General features: G+C 43.7%; 2 protein-coding genes across 3 annotated transcripts; one reads left to right on the top strand and one right to left on the bottom strand.

The window, feature by feature from the left end:
* Positions 1-1050: 1050 nt before the first annotated feature.
* Positions 1051-10225, bottom strand: znf507 (zinc finger protein 507). 2 transcript variants are annotated; one of them, XM_010891402.3, is made up of 7 exons: positions 10128-10225; positions 7092-9130; positions 6543-6660; positions 6290-6401; positions 5391-5495; positions 4925-5059; positions 1051-4829 (listed from the first exon to the last, which is right to left on the bottom strand). In XM_010891402.3, the coding sequence occupies exons 2-7, from the start codon at positions 9126-9128 to the stop codon at positions 4466-4468; spliced, it is 2871 nt and encodes a 956-aa protein (XP_010889704.2). In that variant the 5' UTR covers positions 9129-9130; positions 10128-10225; the 3' UTR covers positions 1051-4465. The 2 variants fall into 2 exon arrangements, with proteins under 2 accessions (XP_010889704.2, XP_010889703.2); XM_010891401.3 differs by having other exon boundaries at positions 7092-9150.
* Positions 10226-11677: 1452 nt separating this feature from the next.
* Positions 11678-25415, top strand: LOC105022730 (zona pellucida sperm-binding protein 4). The gene is made up of 14 exons (XM_010891403.3): positions 11678-12102; positions 12178-12296; positions 12396-12579; positions 16876-17214; positions 17292-17410; positions 18711-18921; positions 20491-20619; positions 20704-20876; positions 20976-21073; positions 21353-21504; positions 21615-21792; positions 23631-23766; positions 23948-24022; positions 24116-25415. Exons 1-14 carry the CDS (start codon positions 11814-11816, stop codon positions 24119-24121), a joined length of 2208 nt encoding a protein of 735 aa, XP_010889705.2. The 5' UTR covers positions 11678-11813; the 3' UTR covers positions 24122-25415.
* Positions 25416-25683: the final 268 nt, after the last annotated feature.

The following is a 25683-nucleotide window of genomic DNA, read 5'->3' on the forward strand; positions in this document are numbered from 1 at the left end:
CCTTACCCTATAGAGTTCAATTCAATTCTAGATCAATTTGCTTTGCTCATCTGCGTTTTAATAGTGGGTAGACACCCCCACACTGTCTGCCAGTCTAGGATTGCATTAGCCTAAATGTGAACCTGAAAATAACACCACTACCCACTTGAGTAGGGGGGCAGAGTGGGTGGAGTGCCTCACCTGCACCAGTCATGTGTGCTAGGCATAAGGCAAGAGGTCCAGTAGTGGAGGACACACACCCTGCACCAGTCATGTGTGCTAGGCATAAGGCAAGAGGTCCAGTAGTGGAGGACACACACCCTGCACCAGTCATGTGTGCTAGGCATAAGGCAAGAGGTCCAGTAGTGGAGGACACACACCCTGCACCAGTCATGTGTGCTAGGCATAAGGCAAGAGGTCCAGTAGTGGAGGACACACACCCTGCACCAGTCATGTGTGCTAGGCATAAGGCAAGAGGTCCAGTAGTGGAGGACACACACCCTGCACCAGTCATGTGTGCTAGGCATAAGGCAAGAGGTCCAGTAGTGGAGGACACACACCCTGCACCAGTCATGTGTGCTAGGCATAAGGCAAGAGGTCCAGTAGTGGAGGACACACACCCTGCACCAGTCATGTGTGCTAGGCATAAGGCAAGAGGTCCAGTAGTGGAGGACACACACCCTGCACCAAAACACTATGTTGGGACATATTGGAAGTGTAGCATCTACTATGTCTTTCTGATATGTTGCTTGAGGTTTCTGTAGTGCTGGGCAGACCACTTTTCTTTATTATTGCGCTGCAGGGGTAGCTATGGATTGGATCTTGGCATGTGAATTTAAGAGGAAGACAGTATCCAGTAAAATGATAAATTACCCCAGGAGAGAAGGTCTGTCTCTGTGCCACAGTGGGTTACTTCAGGGAGATCTCTTAGTTCTGAAAGAGGTGCACTTTTCCTGATAAGCGTAATTATATTGACTGCAGTAGTTTGGAATATCTCCAACTTGCATTTCTATTGAACTCCATTAGCTGCAATTTTAAAATGTTGATACACTAGTACAATGGAACAATTAAAACAGTTCAAAGTCTTTATTACCAAAAATAACCCAGAAAAGTCATGACATAATACTGTCTATGATGCGCAAAAAAAATAAATAGAGAAAGCAAGCATCACTCTGTGGCCAACATAACCATTCCACATGATCTTGAAAAGAACCAAAAGATAAGCAATGAACAGTGTCGGCAGTGTAAAAACTGTAGTCATTTTGTTTTCTCCTCTCCTTTGGCTTTAAAAGCATGCAGGTCAGTGTGCCTCATAAAATTACACAAACAGTTCCCTCGAACACATTAGTCGATTTAAAAAGCCACCCATATTCTCACATCGTAGCAACAACAATAACAACAAAAAAAGACTCAGATTTCTTTGTTTTCTTTTTCAAATATTTAGTGTTTTTTTGTACAATATACTTAAAAAATAGATTATAAAAAATGTCAGTTGGCAATACTAAAGTGTTTCAGCTAAGTATGTACACCAATGTTACAGTAGCTGTAAGTGTTAGGATGCACAATGGGGCATGGGTGTTGGGTGTTCTGGAGGCAGTGGACTCTACTCTGCTTTGACCGAAACACCCAGCACCTCCTTGGAACATCACTCGGAACAAATGGGCACTAAACAGCACCCACACGCAAACGCAGCCTACGACAAACAGCTAGCTAACGACTACTAGAGAGAGTCTTAGAGACTTGGAGGCACGAACGCTGAATAGGTCAACCAAAATAGCGCACTACAAACTTTTCACGGCCGGTTCTAGGCATAAGTGGTCACTTAGGGCCCCCGACCGCTAGGATGCGGGCCGAAATCAAATTTTACTAAGGGCCCCTAAAAGACTAGAGGAGTCCCTGATGGGTGAAGGGCTGGTTAGTTATAGTGTGTGTTCAGATAACCCACATCAGATGGCACATTCCCCAAGGAGGACATTTCCCTTTCTCCCAAGTTTACACAACAGAGATAAACGGACACAAAGAGTCTTATTTTAGGGCAACGCCATAGAGAACCTTCACCGCTTTGAAGTACTGCGGGCGATATCCTATTGAAGGCAAGACCACAGGATTCCCACCAGGTCATTGATAGAGGGGTCAGCCAATGAGTTGTACTTGTTAGCAAACATTCCACAGCTGTAAGTAATAACCAGGTAACAAGGCAACCAATGACAATTGGTTTCCACAACTTCTCGGCCTGTGTCAACAGGGCGGGGTCTGGATGCACGCTTTCCGTATGTTTGCAAACTCAGAGACGCAGTGGAGGAAGAACATATACTGCTTCGAAATGAAGAGTGCCTCAGTGGTGCTGCCTGGGGCTCGCAGGCACCCAATATCTGTAGTATATACCTTTGCAAGTATACAATCCAGCCAGCAGACAAGATGCACTGAACACTTGTATGCTGGTATACACCGGTAGGAGTCGAACAGTTTTAGTCCTGGAACTACGATTTCAAGTTCCAGCATGTGACAGTGTAAATAGTGAGCAAATAAGAAAAACAAAGCTTTGCCCTGTGGAGACAATAACTCCGGCCCTCGGTTATGACAAGTTTAGCCAGCTCAGCACAGGTAAAATGAACATCTAAAACGAACCCTGAAGCTTTCCCACATCAGTTCTCGGATCTAAAATATTGGTCCAAAAGTAGATTTAAAAAAAAAATACCCAGGTACATTAGGTTAGACCAATTGTATTTATATTTCCCAGAGTACTCCCTCTGTACAGGACTGTCAAGGTAAAGATGCTTTTTAAGATCCCAGAAAGATAAGAAGCCACACTAGACTACGTCCACTAATAGAATAGAATCATCTGAAGCTGCTGCCATAAACCTTGATAGGTTATTCATAGCAGAAAGTGGACAAGGCTAAGCGGGAGGTTCTGCTTGGATGTCTCCAACTTTTAATTAACCGAGCCACTCATTCGAATGCAAACTATGTACATGGGAGAAGCGGAATGAAGTGTAGTTTAAATGCAGCCGGTGTCACTGTCTTCCTGACACTAGTACTTTGAATTGTAAATTAACTTGAGACAAAAATAATAATCTGCTATGACAACGGAAGTTTACGCGTGCAGACGATGAAGACTTAATTTCATTGATATACCGAGTTATTCAACTGGAATCCAGAAATCCCATGAATGATGGCCATCTTATGTTATTGTAATTTCCTATTCCTATCTGTCGACATAAAAACAGTAAGGGCATGCAAATGATTTCAAAGTCCCGCTCTGCATACTAAGCACGTTCCAACTGTGAAACTAAGTGGAAAGGTGAGTGAAGTTTGGAAATACTTTGAGCAGAGGTAGCCATCCAAACCAATAGAAACACCTGTTCAATGTCAGTCTACAGGTAGCCAAGGAGGCTACAACATTTAAAAAAGCTGTTCATATCAACTTTTGGTCAAAACAGTACCGATTACAGACAACCTACTAATAAACCGACTAGGCCAATCCTTTGTTCTCATGAAGGTACAGGCTTAGAATACTAAAACACTGTTCTCTACTAAAATATCAGTCCTTCGATCCATTATATACAAGTGCTATATGAAGAAACTTTGGAAACCGCTTTAAATATTCAAGTGATATAACTTGGCAGTTGAGCTCAAAAACCTAAAAATTGATTATCATAACCCGAACAAATACTTTCTTTGAAGTAACTACATGTACCCTATGCTAAACACAGTAGTGTGTTGGCTGCTATCAAACATTTGATATAGTCCATTTACCATCTTGACAGCGACACCTGTGCATAGTACAAACATTACAATGCACCCTAATTGACTGATTATCCCTTTTAAACTCCCTAACCTATTTTTGCCTCAAGGCATGGAACCCATCTGAGCCGTAACGGGGCGGATGAAGATAGAACATGTAGAACAATGAAGACCGCCCTCGAGCTGCTTAACTTAAAACTAACACGCGCAAGAGGTCAGGTGAAGGTCAACACGTCCTTAAAAAGGAAACTAAATGAGTTTGTCCTTTGCGTCAGCATAACGGAAAACCAGCGTAGGCCTACGCTTATAAATATTATGAGCACATTGAATATAGCGACATAAACAACATGCATAGTTGGCACATCTGTTTTAAAGCCTAGTGCATGTGCCACCTAGGAAAAGATAAATGTGAAGTATTAAATATATTAAATAATAGTACAGTATTTCAACAGAGAAGCTGCCCTGTGGTCAGAATTATGTTAACTGATTAAGCTCCATTTCCTGGTTGCTGAGGTATTAAGCGCGTCCGAAATGACATGCCGACATGTAAAATTACTGCGACGCTGTGAAATTTCACCCAATCCCCAGGTAGCCGAACGCGTGACAGTATGCGTCAGATATACTTTTTCTAACCTGGTAAGATCAAGTTCACACGCTGAACAACTAACGATGCCCCGGGACGTCATTTCCCTGGCACTGGCTCTAAGTCGGGGGGTGGGGGGCTACGGAGGGTTATGCGCTCTCATTGCACCATGCCGCCCTCTGCTGGCGTGGCAGCTGCCTGCTGCTCCTGCTGCTTGTTCAGGATGATGCTGATGATGTCTCCCTCGTGCTCCTTCATGTGCTCCATCAGTCTCTCCTTGCTGGTGGACTCGAAGCCACAGATGCAGCAGCAAAAGAGCAGCACGCAGTACTCCATGCCTGCGCGTGCCGCCTGGGCCGGGGACGCCTCCTTCCCGGGGACGTCTGGCTCCCTGGAGGGCCACTGGAAGAGCTCCGCCGACGCCCCTGGGTCCGCAGGGGGCCTGTCCTTCTCCTTCACACCCGGCGAGCGCTCTGCCGATGGCTCGCCCGTCGCCGGGGCCTTCGGATGGACGACGGGGACGCTGCGGGGATGGGGGGAGAACCAGCGTCAACACAAAAGGACACTGACCGGGTAAGAAGTGTCCGGGGAGTGGGGGGGGGGGGCACTGTTACTCACCGGCTGCTTTGGGAGATGGCCTCGTTGATGGCCCGGTTCACTTGCTCGTAGTTGTAGTTCTGGTCACCGGCGTGCTTCCACATGTGGGACTTCAGGGAGGGCGGGTGACTGCACACATAGCCGCACAGCGAACACCTGAAGACGGATGGGAGGGGTTCAGGAGTTAACACACCAGGTGGGGTTCCTCCTAATCCCCACCATTCCAACGTATCAAGTAGGATCAGCTCCAATAAAGAGTCCCCGGGAACAAGCTAGCGGCGTGCGCTGCGAAATTGCTTATTTGTATTTGGCCTACAGTACAACCTCCAAATCCAGACTTAAAAAGGAAGTCCGTGAGCACTTTATATTCCCGGGCGATGGGATCCTTTTCTCCTTTCCTCCGACACATCTCCTACAACCTCCCCATACTCTCCCCGCTCGTTCCTGCATACGAACCTTCACCCCTAACCCCTGATCCCATCCTTACCTGTATTGCTCCAGAAGCTGAACAGCCTGGTGCTCCTGTGGATGCCTTCTCATGTGGCTCTTTAGGCTGTTCATGTTGGTCGTAGCGAAATCACAGCTGCAGCACCTAAGGTGGTAGAGTCAGAGCAGACATCTGTTATACGGCCTAGTCGTCGTTCGACGGCCGCTTGTGTTCCGTGTGGTGTTCCTCTATGACTGACCAGTAGCGAAAGCCCGGAGGGCAACATGGTCATCTTCCTTTAGTCAGTTTTCGCATTCGAGGCTAAGCTCAAAGTGTGGCTGGCGGGCACATTGTGAGGAGATGCGATACACTGTGTGACTCAAATGGTTAAGATTGGCCTTAGTTGAAAGAAGCGCTTTTCTCCGTGGAGACATCTGAAGACGGTCAGGAATACCAAAGCGTAGGGGCTGAGAGACAGCACTTCCATGCATGAAAGAGCTTTAGAGGATCCAAGGAGGGAAAACATCTTAAACTAGCCTGTGTGTGTGTGTGTGCCTATGGCCTTAAGAGAATAAGATCCCCCACTCAGACATCTGACACCCCGTGTGTCCACACACACCACATAAAAAGAAAATAGGCTTGCACGGTACAGCGATGCGGAAAACGCTGCAGCATGAAGTCAAGTTTGGTCTATACTTACAACCTACTGCCCCCTGCTGGAGATATAACAGACAACCTACTGCCCCCTGCTGGAGATATAACAGACATTCCGTTTATTGATCTGAGTGAACGATTGAAGTGATTGTCCAATCAGTAACATGAAGAGGTGTATGTCTGGATTACCAAAATGAGCTTGTTAGTTTATTGACCGTGAGGCGGGGAATACAGATTACAATCCCAGCATTCATCGTCAGTCTAGTACGCGGGCAGTGGAGGCTCTCTGAGGGAGGGGCACTGACCTGTAAGGCTTGTCCGAGTTGTGGATTCTCCTGTGGTTTCGAACACCGACGTAAGTGGAGCTGGTGTAGTCACAAACGTCACATTTGTATACCTTCTGCGAGCTGATTGGGTCTGGAGAGCGGAATAAGTCACATTAATTTGGACACAGTATTGTGGACAGATTTGAAATAATGAAAATACAATGAAATACAATGATTGGGCTGTTATCGACATTAGGAGAGAAACTGAAAATACATTTAACACATCTCTCACCGTCATCTGTCATCTTCTCCGATTCCTCCGTGGTTGCTGTGGTTTCCGTGACGGGGGGAAGTGTTGCCGGGGTGTCGCTCAAACCGTGCTGGTCTCTCTCATGGTTCCTTAGCTGACTCTGCGGAACAGATCAGAAAACAAAGAAAAGCCATCAGTAAAAATTCATTATCCACAAAAAGCTCAAGGGGGCTACCCTAACTACTTCAAAATGAGCCTTATCCCTATGAAGTCTAAAACAGAATGTCATAATGGAACCAATGAGGGCTTCAGAACCAGCATGATGGGACAAAACTGTAATAAAAATCAATAGTCCTCAGTCAAACTCAACTTCCATTACACACCTGCATCAACCGGCAAAGGCTTGCTTTACCACACACAGAAACTTCTATCAGCTTCTCTTACCTTTATTACAGGAAATTGGGATAAGAAACAAAAATGCAATAGCAATATTGAAGAGGAGTGGCTTTGATACTACATATCAGCGCCGGGGAGGGTGCGCCACGGCACACCCAACTGTCCTAGGCTCGTGTCGTCCGTCTGTCTACTCACTTTGTAACTAAAGGCCTCGGCACACTGCTGGCAGTGGTACTTCCTGGTCTTGCAGTGGTTCATCATGTGACCCTCCAGGTCCTTGCTGTCCTGGGCGATGTGCTCACAGATGGGACACTCGTAGGGCTGTCTCTGGCGGTGTACTCGTAGGTGCTGCTTAATGTAGCCCTTGTTGCCGCTGCTGTAGCGACACAGACGACACCGGTAGGGCCTCTCGCTGCCGGGGCTGTACTCCACCAGACCCAAATCAGGGACACCTGGGTCCAAGCCCCCACCGCCGGCGTGCTGACTCTGGGCGTTGTCCTGGAGCTCCCTCAGTATATCCTCGTCCGAGGCGTTCTGGTCCGAGCGCTCCCGAAGACGCTCGATGACAGTCAGCAGGGACAGGCTGATGCCGGCTTTGGTGGGGCCCTCTGGCAGCCCGTCCTCCCTATACCCCTGGAGCTCTAGGTCCTCCAGGGACGCTGCCATGCCACCCCCTCCTGCCATCTCCTCTCCAGCTACAGAGGCTTGGTCGGCCGCCTCCAGTAGCCTCTGACCTGTGTCGGGGCTCCTGGGTCCCAGGCCGACAGCACTCTTGACGGAGGCGTGCTCCGGGGTCCTCATGGGCATGGTGACTAGTGCTTCGGCCGCCAGGGAGTGCAGCCTGAGAGACTCCGAGTGGGTCCTCCTGCGGACCGGGGGAACATTCTCGTCCGACGGGGGCCCAGCAGGGGGCGGCTGCCGCTCTGCGCCCCCCCGACCAATGGCCACCTCCCGCTGCTCGTCCTTGTGCTCGTCCGCCTCCGGGCTGAGGAGCAACGGGATGGGCTGGGCTGCCTGCTCCTCCACGCCGGGCAGACGCTCCACTATGACGTTGACGTGGCCGGCGCCGTTGGGGCTACAGCTGATGATCTTCTGGGCCGACGACAGGAGGCTGTCAGCGGTGCTGGTGAGCGCCACCTCCGCGGTCACCTGCACCTCAACCGCAGGGTCTTTCGAGTCTCCCGAGGGATACGCTCCGTCCACGGTCGGCACCACCTCGGGCTTAGTCTCGCACTCCGCCGTGGTGGGGCAGAGTTCCATGTGAAATGGTGACGTCTTGTGGTGGCGCGGGGACTTCTCCGGGACCACCAGGTCTTCGCAGTTTTCCGCCGGGAGGGGCGCGGCAGGGGCCGCGGCTTCGCGTCTGTAAGGTGTTGCCACCGCCTCGTCCTCGAAGACGGGGTAAGAGCAGTCGACCAGGCCGGCGTGCTTCCAAGCGTGGGTCTTCAGCATGCGCTGCTGTCCGCACACATAGCTGCAGATCAGGCAGCGGTACATCCCGTACTCCTCGTAGCTGTACCACTTCTTCTTAGCAGGGACCTCCTCGGCGCACGCCGTTTCAAAGGCCACGGTGTCCTCCGCACCTATCGTGCTCCCCGGCCCGAAGCGTCCCTCGCCACCGCCAACCACCGCCTGGCCGGAGGAGGGGCTGGCGCTCGGGTCGCTGCCTTCAAAGTGGAGCCTGACGTGAGCCTCGAGCTCCTCCTGGCGCCTGGAGGTGAAGTGACACTCGGAGCACATGAGGATCAGGTCGCTGTGCTGCTCGTCGTGTTGCCGCAGGTGCTCCTTCAGCAGGCTCAGCGTGGGCGACAGGAACCGACACAGGCTGCACTGGTAACAGGTGATGGTCCTCCTGCTGCCAACGGGGGCACTGCTGTCTGGTCGGCTCTCGTCATTGTCCTCCTCAATCTCTTCTTCGTCCGACTCCCGGGCTATCTTGCGAGGAGAGGCCCCTTCTTTGCCTAAGCTGCTCGCCGGGAGTCTGACCGAGGCACGGGACAGGAGGGCTCTCTTCTTCCCGGCCAGGGTGCATCGCCGCGGGCGTTTCTCCACGATCTTGCTCAGCTTCTCGATCACCTGGATGAGGGAGTCCGCAGCCTGTTTCTGCTGCATCTGGTCGTCGTCCACAGGTTCCATCAGGGCACTGGAGGCTGTTGCCACCCGGTCGGGTACAAAGACCGTCTCCTGTTGCAACTGAGGGACCAGGATGGCAACTTCACTGCTGTTCTCCATATCTGGAACAGGCAAATGAAGGCTGTTTAAACAACCACACTTTAGTCACACACAGACAAACAATGGTAAAATCAGTTTAAGCTAGACCTAGTCTGGAAAAAGAATCAGTCCTCATTTGTTTTGGTGTGCAAAACAAATAACAGGTGTCATGGTTGAACTACACAAACAATACGGAACTTCTGTACCTAACTCCAAATCAGAGTTCTTTTAACAATTCCTACATCCCATTATTCTGTTTGATAGACCCTAATAATCATAAAAACCACATTTCGTGTATTATTTACCTGTGACACATTAAGAGGAACACATTCCTGTGGTTTTATGTGGTTATACAAAATTGATTAAGGCTGCACCACACTTTCCCCTATCTGACCGCAACCCAAGTTCCCTTTTCTCTGGGTTCTGCTTTGTTAATAGCTTATTGCTAAATATCCATGAACTGTATCCAGAAAAATGTCAGTACTGTACTAGAAAACTTCAGCAGTATTCCTTAAGCAAAGGAGACACAGGCATTTGACTAGGCTAATATCGGTAGCCAGCTAACTATAGCAGGTTGAACAGGGGTCATCGATTACCAGCGGTGCCCTATGACAGAACAGGGCTCAAAATAACGTCATCTACCGACACCGAGGCGTGGAGTGTGTGCTTGGCTAACTGACAAACCCTAGCAAATGATTTAAAAACTTCTTAGTTCGCCAAATTCACATGTCATAATAACAATAATCGTACAGGTGTGTCGAGAACATGGAGACCATCGCCGGAGATATGCATAATGCATTCTTATCTGGAAAAGGGGGCAGGACATGCACCCATCGACTGTACTGTACATGATAACAAGCCAACGACTTCAAGCTAAGCTAACTTAGCTAGTTAGCTAGGTAACTAGAAAACACGAGTCTCTAACAACACACCATAAAATACATTTAATTGGCTTTTCGTTTAATAAATGACAAAGGGTCAGGCGACTTTTGTGTCTGTTAACTAGCGTTAAGTACTTACTGATCTGGCATTTCCGAATGATCTTTGGCCTGAAAACATAAAAGTGTGCTTTTAGCTATCCTTTAGCAGTAAAAAGTCGCCTCTCTCATACTGTAAAATGGCGAGGATGGAGCACTGATCACGTGACTCAAACCTAAATAGTCAGGTGACTAAAAATGTAGTTATCCTATTCAACAGCATTTTGGATATTCATAAAAGCATGTTCAAATAGCCATATCGTAATTTTTTATATATTTTAAGTTTTTTTTATATATATATACACACATTTGTGTACATATATTGCATGAGCCTTATATGCAACTCACAAGCTGTGCTGTTTATTGCATATTGTACAGCCTTGTTTCTTTTACTATAGTCACCTCCAGTATTATATAAATAAATATAGTCTTCTCATATAACTTTGAAATAAGGACAAAGAAGACAGTCTAATTTGGCATCTGTGCATTTCTTGCCAACTCTTCTTCTAACATACTGCTGTCTTTCAAATTTTTTAGTAAGACTTTCTGCCACTGGTTATCACGTTACGCTTTACAGCCTTTTTTTCTTTCTTTTTTTCTTTTTCTGCAACACACACTGAAGTGCCATTTCTTCCAAGACTTCTTACAGTCAAAGCGTGTACTTGTGTACTTTGCCGGATGCTGAGCTTTCACTTCTTTTGATTTCCTTCTCACTCACAGAAGTGACACCACTTCTGTAGACTGATAAACTGTCAACAACTGTTCATCAGTTGTAGAGAGTTATATTTCTTCAGATTTCTTAATGATATCCCTTCAAGCCTTCTCACAAGAAATCAATCACCTTTTGGACAACAAGAAATTCTTGTTATTTTTAAAGTTTATTTGTACTTATTCTAATGTTATATAGTGTTTTGACAAATAAAAGTAACCTACCAATTTAGCCTACCAAATAATAGTAGCCTACCAATTTAGTAGCCTAATGATACAGCAGGTTAGTTTTAGTAACGTTGATTCTGCAGTCATGTATTGTCTCCACTGCTGAGAAAATGTTGACTTAAGAGTGTTAAGCTATCACTTTTCAGAATCAGAAAGTTTTACTGCCAATTAAGTTTCACAACAAACTAGAATTTTGTTCTGGTCCGTTAGTGCAGCAATTTTGGACGATGGGGGACAATTTGTCCACACAAATGTAATACAAGGCATAAAACGCTAACAGTGATTTATTACTGTCTAAGGTATACCAACAAAAAACGAAATAAACGAAGACTACACTGCGAATACAAACATGTGACCTACACCACCTTCCTCCCGCTTAGCGTCAGCAGAAGCGGGGCAATTTAAAAGTCCAAAAACATTTTCGTCTGCCATATCGTTTAAGTAGCTCAATTACGTAGGGAAAATGCGGATAATACTGCATAGAGATGTACCAAACGCACGTATACTTGGTAGGCTATTGTTGTCCTAAAGTTAGGAAGAAACTTTAGGACAACAATAGAAAAAAAAATAAAAATATATATATATACCCCATAGGTGCCTTCTAGTTCTCTTCAACCTTACCGCCTACTTAATTGCATACACCTTGGGTCCTAAATCAATCCCTGACAATAAAACGTGTAGCTTGCTACACAGCCAATGTTTCGATCTTGGGTTCAGGCTATATAGCCTACCGAAAAAACATTCGACTGGACTGAGATACCGTCTTTAACATTCGGTGATCCTACGGAATTAAATGGCTTTGCAAAGGAGTGCAACGTTTTTATTCCTGGCTTGGCCTTGCTTTGCGTTTGCTACATCGGAATGGGAGTGCATTTCCGCATTTGCGACTAAACCAAACTTCGAAGACGCAGAGGTAAATTGTAAAGAAGGCAAGGATGTAGTACATGCAGAGTTAGACGATCTTGAATTCCAGTCGCAATTTGAGGACCCAGATAACTCCAACCATTTAGCGGTCAAGTGCAGTGAAGATGCATTTGAAATCACGCTCCCAGCTGGTCCATTAAGTGGAGTCAGGATTTTGGGTAATTGTATTAGGTGATTTTAAATAAGGTTAAATCCAACTTGGTAACAAGTCTCATAACGAAAATTCCAAACAGGTTCCAAGAAGACACTCCATGTTCTAGAAGCCCCAGAATCTTGTGGGTACTCGCTAAGACGAGGGAAAAAACTCAATAAATTGACTGTCCGCTTTTCGGGCTGTCTTGTCAGTTTTCAGGTGAGTTTTGCCCTCTTTCTATTAGTGTTTTACTGTCATGTATTTTGATTTTGTAACTGTAGTGATTGTTGTACATTTCTTAACACCGACATTTCACAGGACGGGCAGCACATTTTGAGGGTGTCCTATGTGAATGAGGCTGGCCTACTGGATATTTCAGATGCGTCATGTGCTGACTATAGTCACCTGGTCCCTAGCGACGTTCATCCTAAACCCCGTGTTCTGCAGGCTTCAAAGTTGTCACCCCCTCATCCCTTCACTCAAAATCGCACAATTTCTCCAGGTGAGTCATGCAATATCCGATGGAACTTGGCACTAATGAAAGCACTAACCTGGCCGTAGCTAACGTGGGGAAAGGTGGGTATGATTTACTGGTCGTAATAATATCAATAAATAAAACGAGTCATAGAATGGTCCAGTCAAAGACCAGATCTCAATCCATTTGAGAATCTTATTCAGTTGACTGTATCCATATATTTGTTTCTGAGGCGTTCTCCAAGATGTTGAACTGTAAGGTAACATGGGGGCAAGCCAGGGTTGCCAGGTCCCAGTAATATTTCCGGTACAATGACAACTCAAAACCCGAAAACTAGCCCAATTTTAGTGTCAACGGCGGATTCCCACAAAGGGCCTTAAAATAAATGGATATATGTATAAGTTTAATCTTTTGTCTTACCCAAATTCTTAATCACACTTTTTTCTCATATAATAAAGGTGAAATAAGAACGTCATTTCTGATATTTTCTGACCATATTCAGGAGTACTAACTTGTACTTACATTTTATCTTCTCAGTACTTCTCTCTGATGCTTTTCTCTCCAGATCTGCAGTTTTATCAATATTATTACCAATAGGCTTACTGGGTAAACTTGAACGCTTGTCCCTTTTTTGTTTGTCTTTCCAGAACTTTTCACATTTTCTTCTTAGATGGTCTTACTGCGCAGCCTAATTTTGATTACAGCTTTGAACAGAACTATATACAATCTCAGGGCTGTTTTATTTTAGATATGTGTGCTCTCTTCACCACCCTTCTCAGGTGGTGCTGAATAGATTTCAGCAGTAAAGAGAGAAAGCATCCGTGGTGATGGTTTAAATTCATGGCAGCATATGTTTCTTCTTTGCATGTAAGCTCGAATCCTCATTATATTTAGCAAAGAATTCTGCTCTAGCCTGTTTCGTAGCTTGTTCTTTATCAGTGACATTTAGGAAAATGAACTCTCAACTGCTGCATTGCTGAATGGTAGAGCAAGAAGACTCAATGCATAATTACCAAGATCTTCAAAGTTTCTATCACCTGCAGTATCTGTGTATGCAGAAACTTCTACCCAGAAGTCCTCTGTTTTGCCATCTTCTGCATTGTTCCATTCAAGAGTGTGAATTACACCACTGTTGCTCTGCTTTTCCTACATCTCCCTTGAAGAGGTGGAAAAGGGAAGATCATCAATTCTTGGCCTACTTGACAACAGAACATGACTCAGTGACAGGAATTTGAGAGCCTCTGTTTGTTATCTGGAAGTATCTTCCTAATTTCCTTAGATAACTCTAGCATGTAGTCCCTGCACCTGCGTTTCATGTCCAATTCAGCTAGGTAACTTATTCCATTGGCTTCAAACAAAGCAAGACTGAACTGCACCCCAAAGTCTACAGCATCAAGTGGCTAAAGGTTCTCATGAGAAAAGTTAAACTCCATGATGTCTTTTGGAGACGCTGGGTGGCATTTGAAAACCAACTGTAGGTCTGAGAAACCATGTACTCAACATTTCTGGGGAGGACACTGACTGCTTTTGATGCAGAGAGCTGAAGAGAATGGCACACTTTATATAGACAATATGAGGATTGCGGTCACGGAATTTCTGTAGCACTGAATTATGTTGGCCACACATTGTGTTACAGCCATCAGTTGCATGACTGATGCAATTCAAAATGGACAATGTGTTTTCATCTAGGAATTTGAATAAAGCATTTGCTATGGTCAGCGAATCACCAGCTACTATATTGAGCATTCCAGCAAAAGTGCTTATAATTCGTGAGAGCTTTTTGCTGTAATATCTGATTATATAGTTGTTTTTTGGTCATGATATCAGTGCTCTCATCAGCAATAAGAGTGTGGTCCATTTCCTACATCCTCCAGGAGGTCTTCATGTACTACTGGTCCAATCACTGAATTAATTAGTGCTGTGCATTTCGTTCGGTGCAAACTAATGCCTTTCTTCCACAACACTTCCTAAGTGGTCAACAGTTGAAGTGCTTGAGTGACAAGCAACGTGGGCAGCCAGCTTCCACTCTGCCTCTTTCACAGGTACATTATTTCTTAGAAAGGAACTGCCGGTGTCAAATGTTCTGGCATTTGAGAAAGGAGCAGCATTTTTTAATGTTTTTTTTAGACGCAGCATGAGCTACCAGATCACTGTGGTTAGCTCTTATTTCACATTTGCAATATTTACAAAAAGCTTTTCTATCATCGGTTGGAACGATTCGAATGCACTCTTAAGCCTTTCTGTCTCCCCTTCTTTGCGATACTTCTTTCCATACTTTCCCTTATTTACATGACACTTTTTATATGCTGCTTGTTCATCTACGGACAACCAAACCGACGCTTCTATAACTCATGTGACGTGGTGATGAATCAAAAGCTGCGCCTTCTCGCGTCTCTCAAGCAGCAGTGGTTGTTGCCAAATATTCATTCCCGGGATCAACACCCAGTAATAAAATGTTCCTTTTCATTTTCTTTGTCTACAATTTTTTTGAAAAATGTGTTTTTGCGTCCGCGGTACATTATACATTTAGCCCAAATAACCGCAACCCGCAACTCCATAATTTTTTTCCGCAACTCCTTTTTTAAAATGGCCCAATATTTCTGGAAAACCGCCACCCTGGCAACTATGGGGCAAGCAGGGTTGGGTAGGTTAAATGTAATCTGTTACAGGTACAAGTGACCTGTCCACATTTGTAATCGGTGTTGTAACTTTTTGATTACTCAAACTCAGTAACGTAATCTGATTACTTTGAATTACTTTCATTTTAAGAGGCATTGGAAAACAAATGGGAATAGCCTATAACCAACTGAACACATTTTGCAGGATCAATGTTAGTTTACATAGCTGGCCAAAAACGGAAATCGCATTTTTCCTTATGGGTTGTGTAGGCTAGTACCTTTGGAAATGGGTTTCTAAACCATTGCTTTCTACTTCAGTATGAATGGGCTACATCTCTAAATTACATGCTTAAAGGTCTGTCAGATCGAGTTGTTCCAAGGTTGACATTTTCTAACATGACCTTCATAGACCGCTGATGGTCTTATGAAACATTTTATATTTTGATTAGTCACAGATCAGTTGAATATCGGTCAACCCCAAAAAATTGGGGTCCTGGACAGCCCTAGTCCCCTGGAATCTTGTCAGGGGGCCCAGGGTTCTTGGTTACTGCCCACACTGGCTATGCTTAACTATCCTCATTTGAGTGCAAACATGTTCAACTTCGCCTGGTTTTTGTCCGGCTCTATAGCTTGTCCAATGGTTCTTCATGCACCCCTTTCACTGCTTTCCTTTTATTGACAACACAGTAGGAGACTGCACCAGGACAGGTGCGAATGATTAGAAAATCATTAGGGTAACTTCAGGCCTTTTATAAAGGTGGCACATTGCTGTAATTGTAGACCTTGCGATTACTTGCCATTCTTACCTCTGAAGTCACCTCGTTGTGCTTTGTTGACCACCCATCACTAGCATTTAACCTTTAGTGATTGTCCTGCCTCAGTTGCTAGATGCTAATGGTGACCTCTGACCCAGTCTGATGGGAGACAAAAATGCCCGTAAAATCGGTGGGAGGAGGACTCTATTTGTACTGAACTCAGTGTTCACTAATGTGAACGGCCCATGTGAATGTGATGATCGCTAATCAACTTGTCTGTGAGAAGTCCTGATTGCTCTGGTGTCTGAGCACAAACCAAGCGTCTAAATGTGCATGACCCTTAATGATTAGAAACTTGGTCTGGTTTGGTCTTAACCACACACCCACATAGTGACATGTTATGCCTCACTCAAAAGGCCTATCAGAGGCCCTTGGAAGAAATGTGATTTTGTGTCCCATGTGTCTGGGAGGGGTTACAAACATTTTCACTATGTGATGGATCCTCTGTAAATGGTGGTTTATAAATCCCGACCACTGGCAATCTATAGGACCGGTTGTCCCGCAGCACTGTAAAATTGGAAAATATTATCCCAGTCAATGTAAGTGACTGACAATTTAAAAACCGCTAAATGAAGTTATTTCAGCCTACCTGGGCAAAACTGGCTGTTAAAGCTTATACTTTTCCCCCACTGAAATTATGTATATGACATTGTTTTTAATGAGCAACTGATTGCACAAAATAGTATTTGTGTACTTGGTTAAACTGTGCAAGTATGTAAAAGGAAGACCGCTTTGCAGGTGGTGTGCTCTTGTGAGTGTCCTACTGTAACTAGATTTATGATGCTTTTGGGAAATTGTCCTAATTTTATTTTTTAACTTGTGAAAAATGTTACATGTCTTGACAAAGGTGTGCCCTGTTTTTCCTCGCTTGGCCTTTGCCTTGTCTGCAGTGGGATGGGAGGGAATTTCTGAGGGGACTTCCAAACACCACAACTTCGATGACATCTCTGAAGAAGTGACTTTCAGACACCACCACCTTGATGGGCCTTCAGTAGAGGAGACCTTTAAACCCCACAACCTTGATGACGAAGAGCATGGTTATAGAAATGGCAAGGCTGTAGTGCAACTAGCTGAAGTCTCTGTCGTCCAGTCTGAATTGGAGGCGGTGCCGGAGGTAACCAATGTCTCCGTTACCAATGCTGCCCCAGTCAGTTTAATAGTTCTTTGCAGTGAGGATGAATTTAAAGTCACGCTGCCAGCCGGTCCATTGAGTGGAGTCAAGATTTTGGGTAAGTAATTGGTAGGCTTAAAGATGATAAAATTGTATTTGTTCTTATCTATATCTTGTGCCTAATGTTCCGAACAGGATCCAACAATACACTTCCTGTTCTTGAGGCCCCAGAATCCTGTGGGTACTCTCTAAGCCAAGAAGAGAACTACAACTCTTTAACTGTCCGCTTTTCAGGCTGCCTTGTCCGTCGTCAGGTACATTTTAGCCCTCATTCCACTTTAATCAGAATTGTACAATAAAACGATACAGTCTGTGTGTTTTTGGAGTTACTCTTGCATATGCCTCTTTATATAATCCTTTTGATAGATACAAAACACATGACTGTCACTGGCTGTTGTAGGAGCGCTACTAATGGGACTGTCAATTTTTTACATGAGTTACATGTAACCACAACCTTTAGATATTCTTTCAACAGTCAAATTACTTCATGACATTCCTGTGTTTTAATATAGTGGGAATGTTAGTTTGAAGATTGTCAATTCAGTGGAAATTAAGCTTAAGCCTCCAGACAAAATTGTGCTTGGTGTGACTTCTTCACATGCCAAAGTAAATACTTTGCTGTAGAAATAAAAGTGAAATGAATATTGATTGCTGTTATGTTACTTTATAGTGGTTAGGAATTTACAGGGATACCTTGTGCTAGATATTGTAAGTCAAAACCAACTTTCAGTCAGTAGATTTCAGTCACACACCTGAATAAAATGCAGAAGTATAAAAACAATGAGTTCCAGTCACATTAGACCTTTTGGCTCTTGAAAGTACTGGCGAACTTCTTTCTAGATTGCATAAGTATACAATGTGTCCACAGCAAATGTGGCAAAAGTTCTTTGGTCTAAATGATGTCCTTGGTGGAATGCTAACAACACTCATAGGACTGCTTTTGGCCAGATCCTTTAATCAGCCTGGACTGCATGAGTCTTTGAATGGACCATTCTATGACCAGACCTCAATCCAGTTGAGAACCTTAAGCAGGACTTATTTTTCTGTTAACCAACATAAATAAGCCATTTCTTGAAAAATTAGTGGCCATGGATTTTTAGAAATCAGATATGCAGTGCTGCTAAAGGGACTCATTGCTGTAACTGCTTCCTGAGGTGGTTCTATGAGAGAGCTCAAGGGTGAATACATATCCAATTGACACTTTAGTTTTATCTAATTGCGCTTTCACACTGAAGGGGAGCATCGTACTTGAAACCCATTAATTTAATTGTATGTTAGACATTGACAGTTATTGAACATGCGATCGGCAATGCGGGCATTCCTGCCAGTATTTATGGTTGCTTTCATGGAAAATGGGTTATGTATAGTGATTGTTCCCTTCTCCCCTTCATTTTCCCCCATAAACATTTGTATTCTCCTGTATTATTTTCAAACATTTTAATTTGAAATAAAATGGCATGTCAAATGTTTCATGGTAAATACTGTGTATATGGAAGGCTGTGCTGAGTCATCAAATTCAAATGGATTTACCTCTTCCCAACACTGACTTTCTAGGCTGGTCGACTCACGTTGAGGGTGTCTTATGTCAATGAGAGTGGCATAGTCAATGAATCCAACATCTCATGTGCGTCTCGTCCCAAATCGCCCGTGTCCTCTGCGGCACCCCTGGACCCCCCTGATGTTCTTGAACCTCGTGCTCGGCCGGAATCAAAGTTACATAGTCCTTTTGCCATCCCTCGCCCTCAAAAGCCCCTCTCATCTTCTGGTGAGTCATGCAATGTTCTCGGCACTTGAGTGTCTAAAAATCCACAATTATAGTTCCTGTTTGTGCTCTGGTCAGTTTGACATGATTGGTATACTAAAGTGTTAACTTGCTTAAATATTCTTAAGTGACTTTAAGGCTTGAAATGAACATAACATTTACTCTACAACCAGAATGCTTTGTTTTGATTAACTGAATTTATATCTGGTTACTTGTCTGCTTTAGCCAGCTAACTGAACATGCTTTTTGAAATACTGTTCTGAATGCCTGCCTTAATATCCTTTACTTTGTCCAAAGAAACTGCAATATTGACTACATTTGGCATAACGTGTAGTGCTTTTTTTATGCTTAATTTTAGAATGTTTTTATGTATTTTAGATGTTTTCCATGTATTGTCAATGCTTTTAGGTCATGCTGTGAATCAGTAAGAGGGGATGCACATAAATTATGGGATTTAAATACAGTGCTGCCCAAGCCGTCTCCCTTCAAATCGTAACTATTCAACCTTAAAGCTTGAATTCTTAGTTGCTGCATACATGATTGGCTTAAATTATGATTTTTGATGTATATTGAATGCCTCATGAGCTTGGCTTTACTGAACTGAAGTCTGGTATTTTGGTAAGTATTCAGACTCCTTTACTTTCTCTAGATTTTGTTGTTGCATACTTGCATATTCCTCTACCAGAATGAGTGGTTCCTAGTTTTCACCAAGCATAGGCCTTGCCATTAAGGCCTAATAGTTTGATTGGCCCAGAGAATCTTTCCTCATGCTTGGAGTCATTCAGGCATAACGTCGTAATGCTTTTGCTCAGAAGTGATTTCTGTTCAGCGACTACTGTAAAAGCCTGATTGGAGTGCTTCAGAGATGTCCTTCTGGCAAGTTCTTTCATATCTGATAACAAACTCTGAAGCTCTGTATAGTGGCCATTGGATTCCTGGTCACCTCCCAGATTAAGGCCTTTCTTAGTTTGGAGCTGGATGGCCAGCTGAATTCTTCGGTTTTCAACTTCCTTTTGCTCTCATATGCAATGTGAACTCTAAAACCTTCCATGAACTGGTCTTTTTAAATTGTCCAAACAATTGAATTTGTGACAGGTGGGCTCCAAGTTCTTTAGTCGTTTAAATAAAAAAAATGTAAAGTAAAAGGGTCTGAATATTTTCTGGAGGCACTGTACAGTGTCAGCAGGCATAATTTCTTGGATCCCTCAAGTTTGTATTGAAGTTTCTTCCTTTGGAGCTGTGGTAATTTGACTTGCTAAGTCCCTTTAGCTGCTACATGTGGTTGTAATACAGGGGTTTCTGTTTTCTTTCTACAAAGGTAGCGGACGTCTTTGATTCCCTGTATATGTAGTGCAATAGAAGAGGGAAATGATATCAAGCACTTTGCTGTCTTAATGTCCTGAGGCAGTCTTAAGTGTGTTTTGTAAAACTTTTTGGTTTGGAGAAGGGCTCCAATTTCCTAAGGCTTGTATGGTGGTTTTAACAAACATTCCTTACACTTGGGAAACATGACTCTACAAACTCAGAAATTGGCACTTTACCAACTTCCTACCAGTTGTCTTTGAATTTCAGGCTGCAGTATTCCCCGTAGCCAGCAGGTACCTTGTGGCTACCGATACAGTAGAATCTCATCATCTCGGTGTTTGGCAATGGGTTGCTGTGTGGATTCAGCCACATCCGCCTGCTTCTACCCAATGGATGGTAAATGTTCCTATTTCAATCAGCAAAATCTCATTTGCCCTGACCATGGTAGTTTAGGACTCATGTACCCATTTCCCATTCCAGAGTGCACGGCAGACAAACATTTTGTCTTCATCATTCACCATGACATTGCCACTTTTCCCGTGGATCCCGCCAACCTGGTGGTGGTTGGGAAGTCTAACTGTGGCCCAGTCATTGTCAGCAACAAGTTTGCGGTCTTCAAGTTCTCTGTCACGCGCTGTGGAACTCACTCGTATGTAAGTGGGCCAGGATATAATTGCCTCTGGAGCCTTCCTGCTGTAGCTCCTGTACCTGCACCCCCCCCCCCCCAATGACTACCTATGTTTTGTCATCAGGAAATTGGCGGGACAGTCATCTACACAGCGGAGCTGCAGACTGCTGTCCGAACCCTTAACCTGAAGTATGGCGTGATCTCCAGAGACAACCTGCTCAGGTATTCCTAGGTGCCACTCGTCTAGCATGATACCAATTGATAAGATTAAGGAAATCTGAATTTAAATGTCATTGAACACATCCTAATCTTGCAAGTTTTCCTTATAATCGACACTTGTGTATGTTCAGTATGCATTTCTTTTAATTTCCCCTGTCCTGCTATATTGACATGTGCTGGTGGATACTTATAGATTTTTGAATGTAATGTGAAATAGCTGCTGAGAAAATGTATCTTTAGTGGCCCCTACTCAGACTAGCGCCCTACGTCTCTGGTCTCTAGGGTCATGGTTGAGTGCCGCTACCCCCGAGAAGAGCTGGGTTCCTGGCCGGCGGTAGTGCGTTTGGGATACATGGTGAAAAGCCCTAGTTTCAGCTCCCATTCAATGGTGAGATCTCGGGGACTGTTTGGTGTCCAGCTCAGGATTGCTCAAGGTATTTAGGCCTATGTGTTTGTGTAATGTCATTACAGACTGTTTAGAGAAACATGATGGCCCCATTGCCTTTCATGTATTAACATGAAAACCCACCATGATCCATGACAGACGGCAGTTACGACACCTACCTCGAACAGTACCATCAGCCCCTGCAGGTCCTCCTTGGAAAACCTGTTTATCTGGAAGTTCGCCTGATGTCTCCGAGGCCAGAGGCCACACTTCTGGTCAACTACTGCCTGGCCTACCCCCGCTCTGCCACGAAGGCTCTGGTTCTCATTCATGAAGGGTAAGCTCTGCAACAATGACGGTTTATCCAACATTGTACTGTAAATTGCATATCATTACTATCGGGTGGAACCTTGTATTGCCAAAATCTCAACTTTTCCAGAAATGAACTGTTTTTGAAATAATTGATTGCATTGTCTTTGGTCAGATACTTGTGTGTTTACTAATATTTGACTCAAATCTAGCTCAAATGGAGTTATGATGTTCAGTCACAGGCTCTTAATACTTTTCATTGGTTAAATGTTTAATAAAATTTTACCAAAAGTGTTGATTCATGAAGAGAAATAAATGCCAAAATATGTAGATACAGGGTTTCCACCCGAGAGTGACTATTCACAGGCTAGCTTACTCTTGAAGTGTTTAGATTTTTGGCTTAAATGGATCTAGATTTTTCTAAATTCCTACAGTGATTAATCAAACTATCCTACAATTGTTTTAAACACCCTGGTAGGTGTTTACCATTGGTAAATGCCACAAGTGTTTGGAAAACAAAATGCCATACGTGAAATACAATGAAACCCAAAAACTACCTTTCTGACATTGGAGATATACAGTAGCATGCCAAAATGATTTGTGGCTTCTTAAAGGGAGGACTATTGGGATGAGTCTTTATTGTTAGGAAATGTGATGTTCAAATTAGTTTTTCAACATCATTGACCTGAGTGCGGTTTATCCCTCAGATCACTCTTAGGAACCCATGAATGTAAAATGAACTCCTGTTGGGAAATAATGTAAAGTGTATTAAGCAGCTTGTTTTGTGGGCATTTGTCGGTCTTTCTGGGCCAGAAGGTCCAATTGAAAAGTGCATGTTGCACTAACCGAAGGAGTCATACTGGAGTAAATTTTTATTTCAGATGTGGTGTTTGGAGTTTGCCCATCAATAGCGCTTGCAAAAAGGTCTTATAAAATGTCCTTTAGCGCAACCCAAAAGGGGTAATGTTTTAGCCTTTCTGTGATCCAGGGACTGTCTTAAGTGAATCTGATTGCATACCTACCCCTCTAATGGAGCAACAGATGTACAGACCCTATGAAGAAAGCCTGTGATTTCTACATTTGTGGTGTCAAAGCTGTAAATTACTTCATAATCAGGTGTCTCAATAGACTTCCTTTTTTTCAATGGATTTCTGTCCAGATGTATTTTGGACAGTATGCTCTAAGACTGTTACCGTGACAAAACATGTTTGCAAACCAATTCTAATTTACAATATCATAACTGTTGCAAGACCCATACGGGTTCACCATGACAACGTGCAGTATGCACAGATGCTTAGCTAGTGCTGTGTTCAGATGGCCGCTCAGGCAACTTGTTTTTGAAGGGATAAGGAGTGACGAATGTCATCTTTTTGAAAGAGACAAAATGAAGTGTATGTTCCATGTGATTGATAGTGTGCAAAAGTGTATTGCAGTTGTCTAAAGCCAGTATGTGCCGACATGTCAATGTCAGGTCTGTTGGACTGTTGAGATTTTAATTTGGGAATATGTCACTTTGCTGCCAAAAACATTTGCAATTCTGTTCATTCATGCTATTAGTACAGTAAACTTCCATATGGCCGCTAAGGAATCCACCAGAACAAAAATTCATGCTGAATCAAAATGTCAATTCTAAGATGTATACTCTGAACCAGGAAGTTTGCTGACCAAAGTAGCAGTTTTAGAGGTACAGGTCTTTTGGTTTGTCAACTATTCTAAATGTCTATAAACAATATTTTAGGCTTAGTCTATTTTTCATTTTGAATTTGTACAAGTAAACTCCCCATATCGGACAACTGTTGTGTTCTCCTGGTGTAGCTTTTTTGTTCTGATCCCTAACTGTTGTAAGAGGTCATTCCTACCCTCTAGGTGCCCCAACTCTCTGGATCCCAATATCTCCATCCTTAAATTCCACAACCTACGGCAAAACCGCCACCGGCGCCGCTTCATGGTCCAAGCATTTCAGTTCATGGATCAGCGCAGCAACAAATACCTGACTGAGGAGGTGAGGGCCAGAATCTGTACTGGGGGATTTCTTCTTGTAGATTGGGTTATGATTCCATGGCAAGTGAAACTTTTTGAGAAATCCCACCACCATAGATGTCAAGTGTCTATATTTGGAAATATTTTAATGTGAGTTCATGCATTTGGCTAGCATGGAATCTAACTATCTTCCTCTGGACCAGATCTACTTCATGTGTTCTACTGAAGTGTGTATGCCCACCGAAAGGACCTGCAAACAGCGCTGCTTTGATGGAAAGGTACGTTTCAGTAAAGAGTGGGGAAATTATTAGTGAGACTCATTCAATATGAGCTTTTATTTTTTTACACTTGGTCTACCTTTTCTTTTCCAGATCTGAATTGAATCTTCTAAGGTGACTTCTTCATGGGGAGAAGTCTGATATACTGGAAATGTACATGTACACTATCCTGTTATACTTTTCTATTGTAATGCAAGTTAGCTTTACTTTCTGTTTCAAAACGTAGTGTCCCTTTAGTATTTGCATTAATGTTTTTATGCTTATTGAACTTCTGGCAGCTACCGCTTCAATGTCAAACAATGTGTTTCATTGGAGGAATCTAGAGAATGTCTAGACTTGACCTGACAGGGTAGTCAAAAGCGCAGCGGTTTTGCCAGTTCGAACTAGGACCGTATTAAAGGCTTTGTTCATCCACAATCTATATTAGGGTTAAGTTATCAAAGTGTCTGAACGCTCATGGTGACAGAATCCCTGATTTTCAATGATTTGTTTTTGACAACAGCCTGGAGTTGATCAGATTTAATGAGGGGAAAAACTGGCAATGTTAGCGAAGTTGCACCGCAAGCCACAACGTCCTCACACACTGTCAAGTGGGTACCTATTCTTTTTCAACTATAAAAGGTCACTGCCATTACTACTGCAGTCCGTCTCACGGCCAGTACAGTAGTTCACATACTTTAGTAGTCCCTAGCAAGCATGTCTTTAGGAAATGTGCTTTTAATGACTTGAGACAGAACCAAACTATGCGGTTATACATTCTGAACTGGCAACTGTTTTCCAAATTCTGCATCTCTATCTCTGTATTAAGCAATGTAACAAATGAGTGTGGCTGTATTTACACCATTTTTCAATCATTGGTCTCTTGACTGGTCTTTTGACCAATCAAAGTAGCCCAGAAAAACCTGACCTATCAACATGTTTGGATGAAAGACCAATTACTGGAAACCATTATTTGTGCTGCCTCTGAAATAAAGGCTTGTTTTCAGGCGGCACTCTGTTAGTCCAGATGTAAAGTCTCATGTAATTTGTCAGTTGCTTGATTAAATTGTGGGTCTGTGTGTGTCTGAGATTGGAACCAGACCGAATTGCTCAACCCTCCCTCTTACCGGCAAGTCTAATTAGAGTAGTCAACAAAGATGTTTCCAATTTTAGGTTGTCTATGGTACATTTAATTTGTTTGGGGCTGTCTGTGGGTGGGGCAGTACTTGTATGTTGGTGGGGCTCCTTAACAAGATGGGGATTGGGAAGGAATGATTTCTTGTTTTAATGTTTTGTATATTTCGGGTCTGTTATTTTTCTGTTCAGTTTATAGCTCTAAAGAGCCACACCGTTGTTTATTTCCTTGTGGAATGCTTTGCCTGTGTGTTTAATAAAACGTTTTGAAACATGCTAACACCTGTGCAGTATTGGTTTATGGCACTGGAACTGATGCAGCTCATTGTCACGCAAACCTTCAGGGCAGGTCTTTGGTATCAGTTATGTTGGGTGAAAATATTACTGGTAAAAATATCTGCCTCTATAAACATACAAATTAGGTTTTTAGGCTATGGTACTTGGGCTCCTTTTATAAATGTTTGTTGGATAATGCATGAACTTTAATTCCCATTCTGTCTGAAGTACACTATCTATTCACCATTCAACACCATAGTTTCTGCAAATCT

The sequence above is a fragment of the Esox lucius genome, chromosome 2 (assembly GCF_011004845.1).
Source record: "Esox lucius isolate fEsoLuc1 chromosome 2, fEsoLuc1.pri, whole genome shotgun sequence".
Classification (NCBI taxonomy): domain Eukaryota; kingdom Metazoa; phylum Chordata; class Actinopteri; order Esociformes; family Esocidae; genus Esox; species Esox lucius.

Excerpts from the sequence above, each read along its gene's own strand:
- znf507 (XM_010891401.3), bottom strand. Across the intron at positions 6,661-7,091 it reads CCGAGGCCTTTAGTTACAAA|AGTCAGCTAAGGAACCATGA; the intron begins GTGAGTAGACAG and ends TCTGTTCCGCAG. Across the intron at positions 5,496-6,289 it reads AACTCGGACAAGCCTTACAG|GTGCTGCAGCTGTGATTTCG; the intron begins GTCAGTGCCCCT and ends CTACCACCTTAG.
- LOC105022730 (XM_010891403.3), top strand. The coding sequence starts at position 11,814 with ATGGCTTTGCAAAGGAGTGCAACGTTTTTATTCCTGGCTTGGCCTTGC. Across the intron at positions 12,103-12,177 it reads AAGTGGAGTCAGGATTTTGG|GTTCCAAGAAGACACTCCAT; the intron begins GTAATTGTATTA and ends AATTCCAAACAG. Across the intron at positions 23,767-23,947 it reads ACAAATACCTGACTGAGGAG|ATCTACTTCATGTGTTCTAC; the intron begins GTGAGGGCCAGA and ends CCTCTGGACCAG.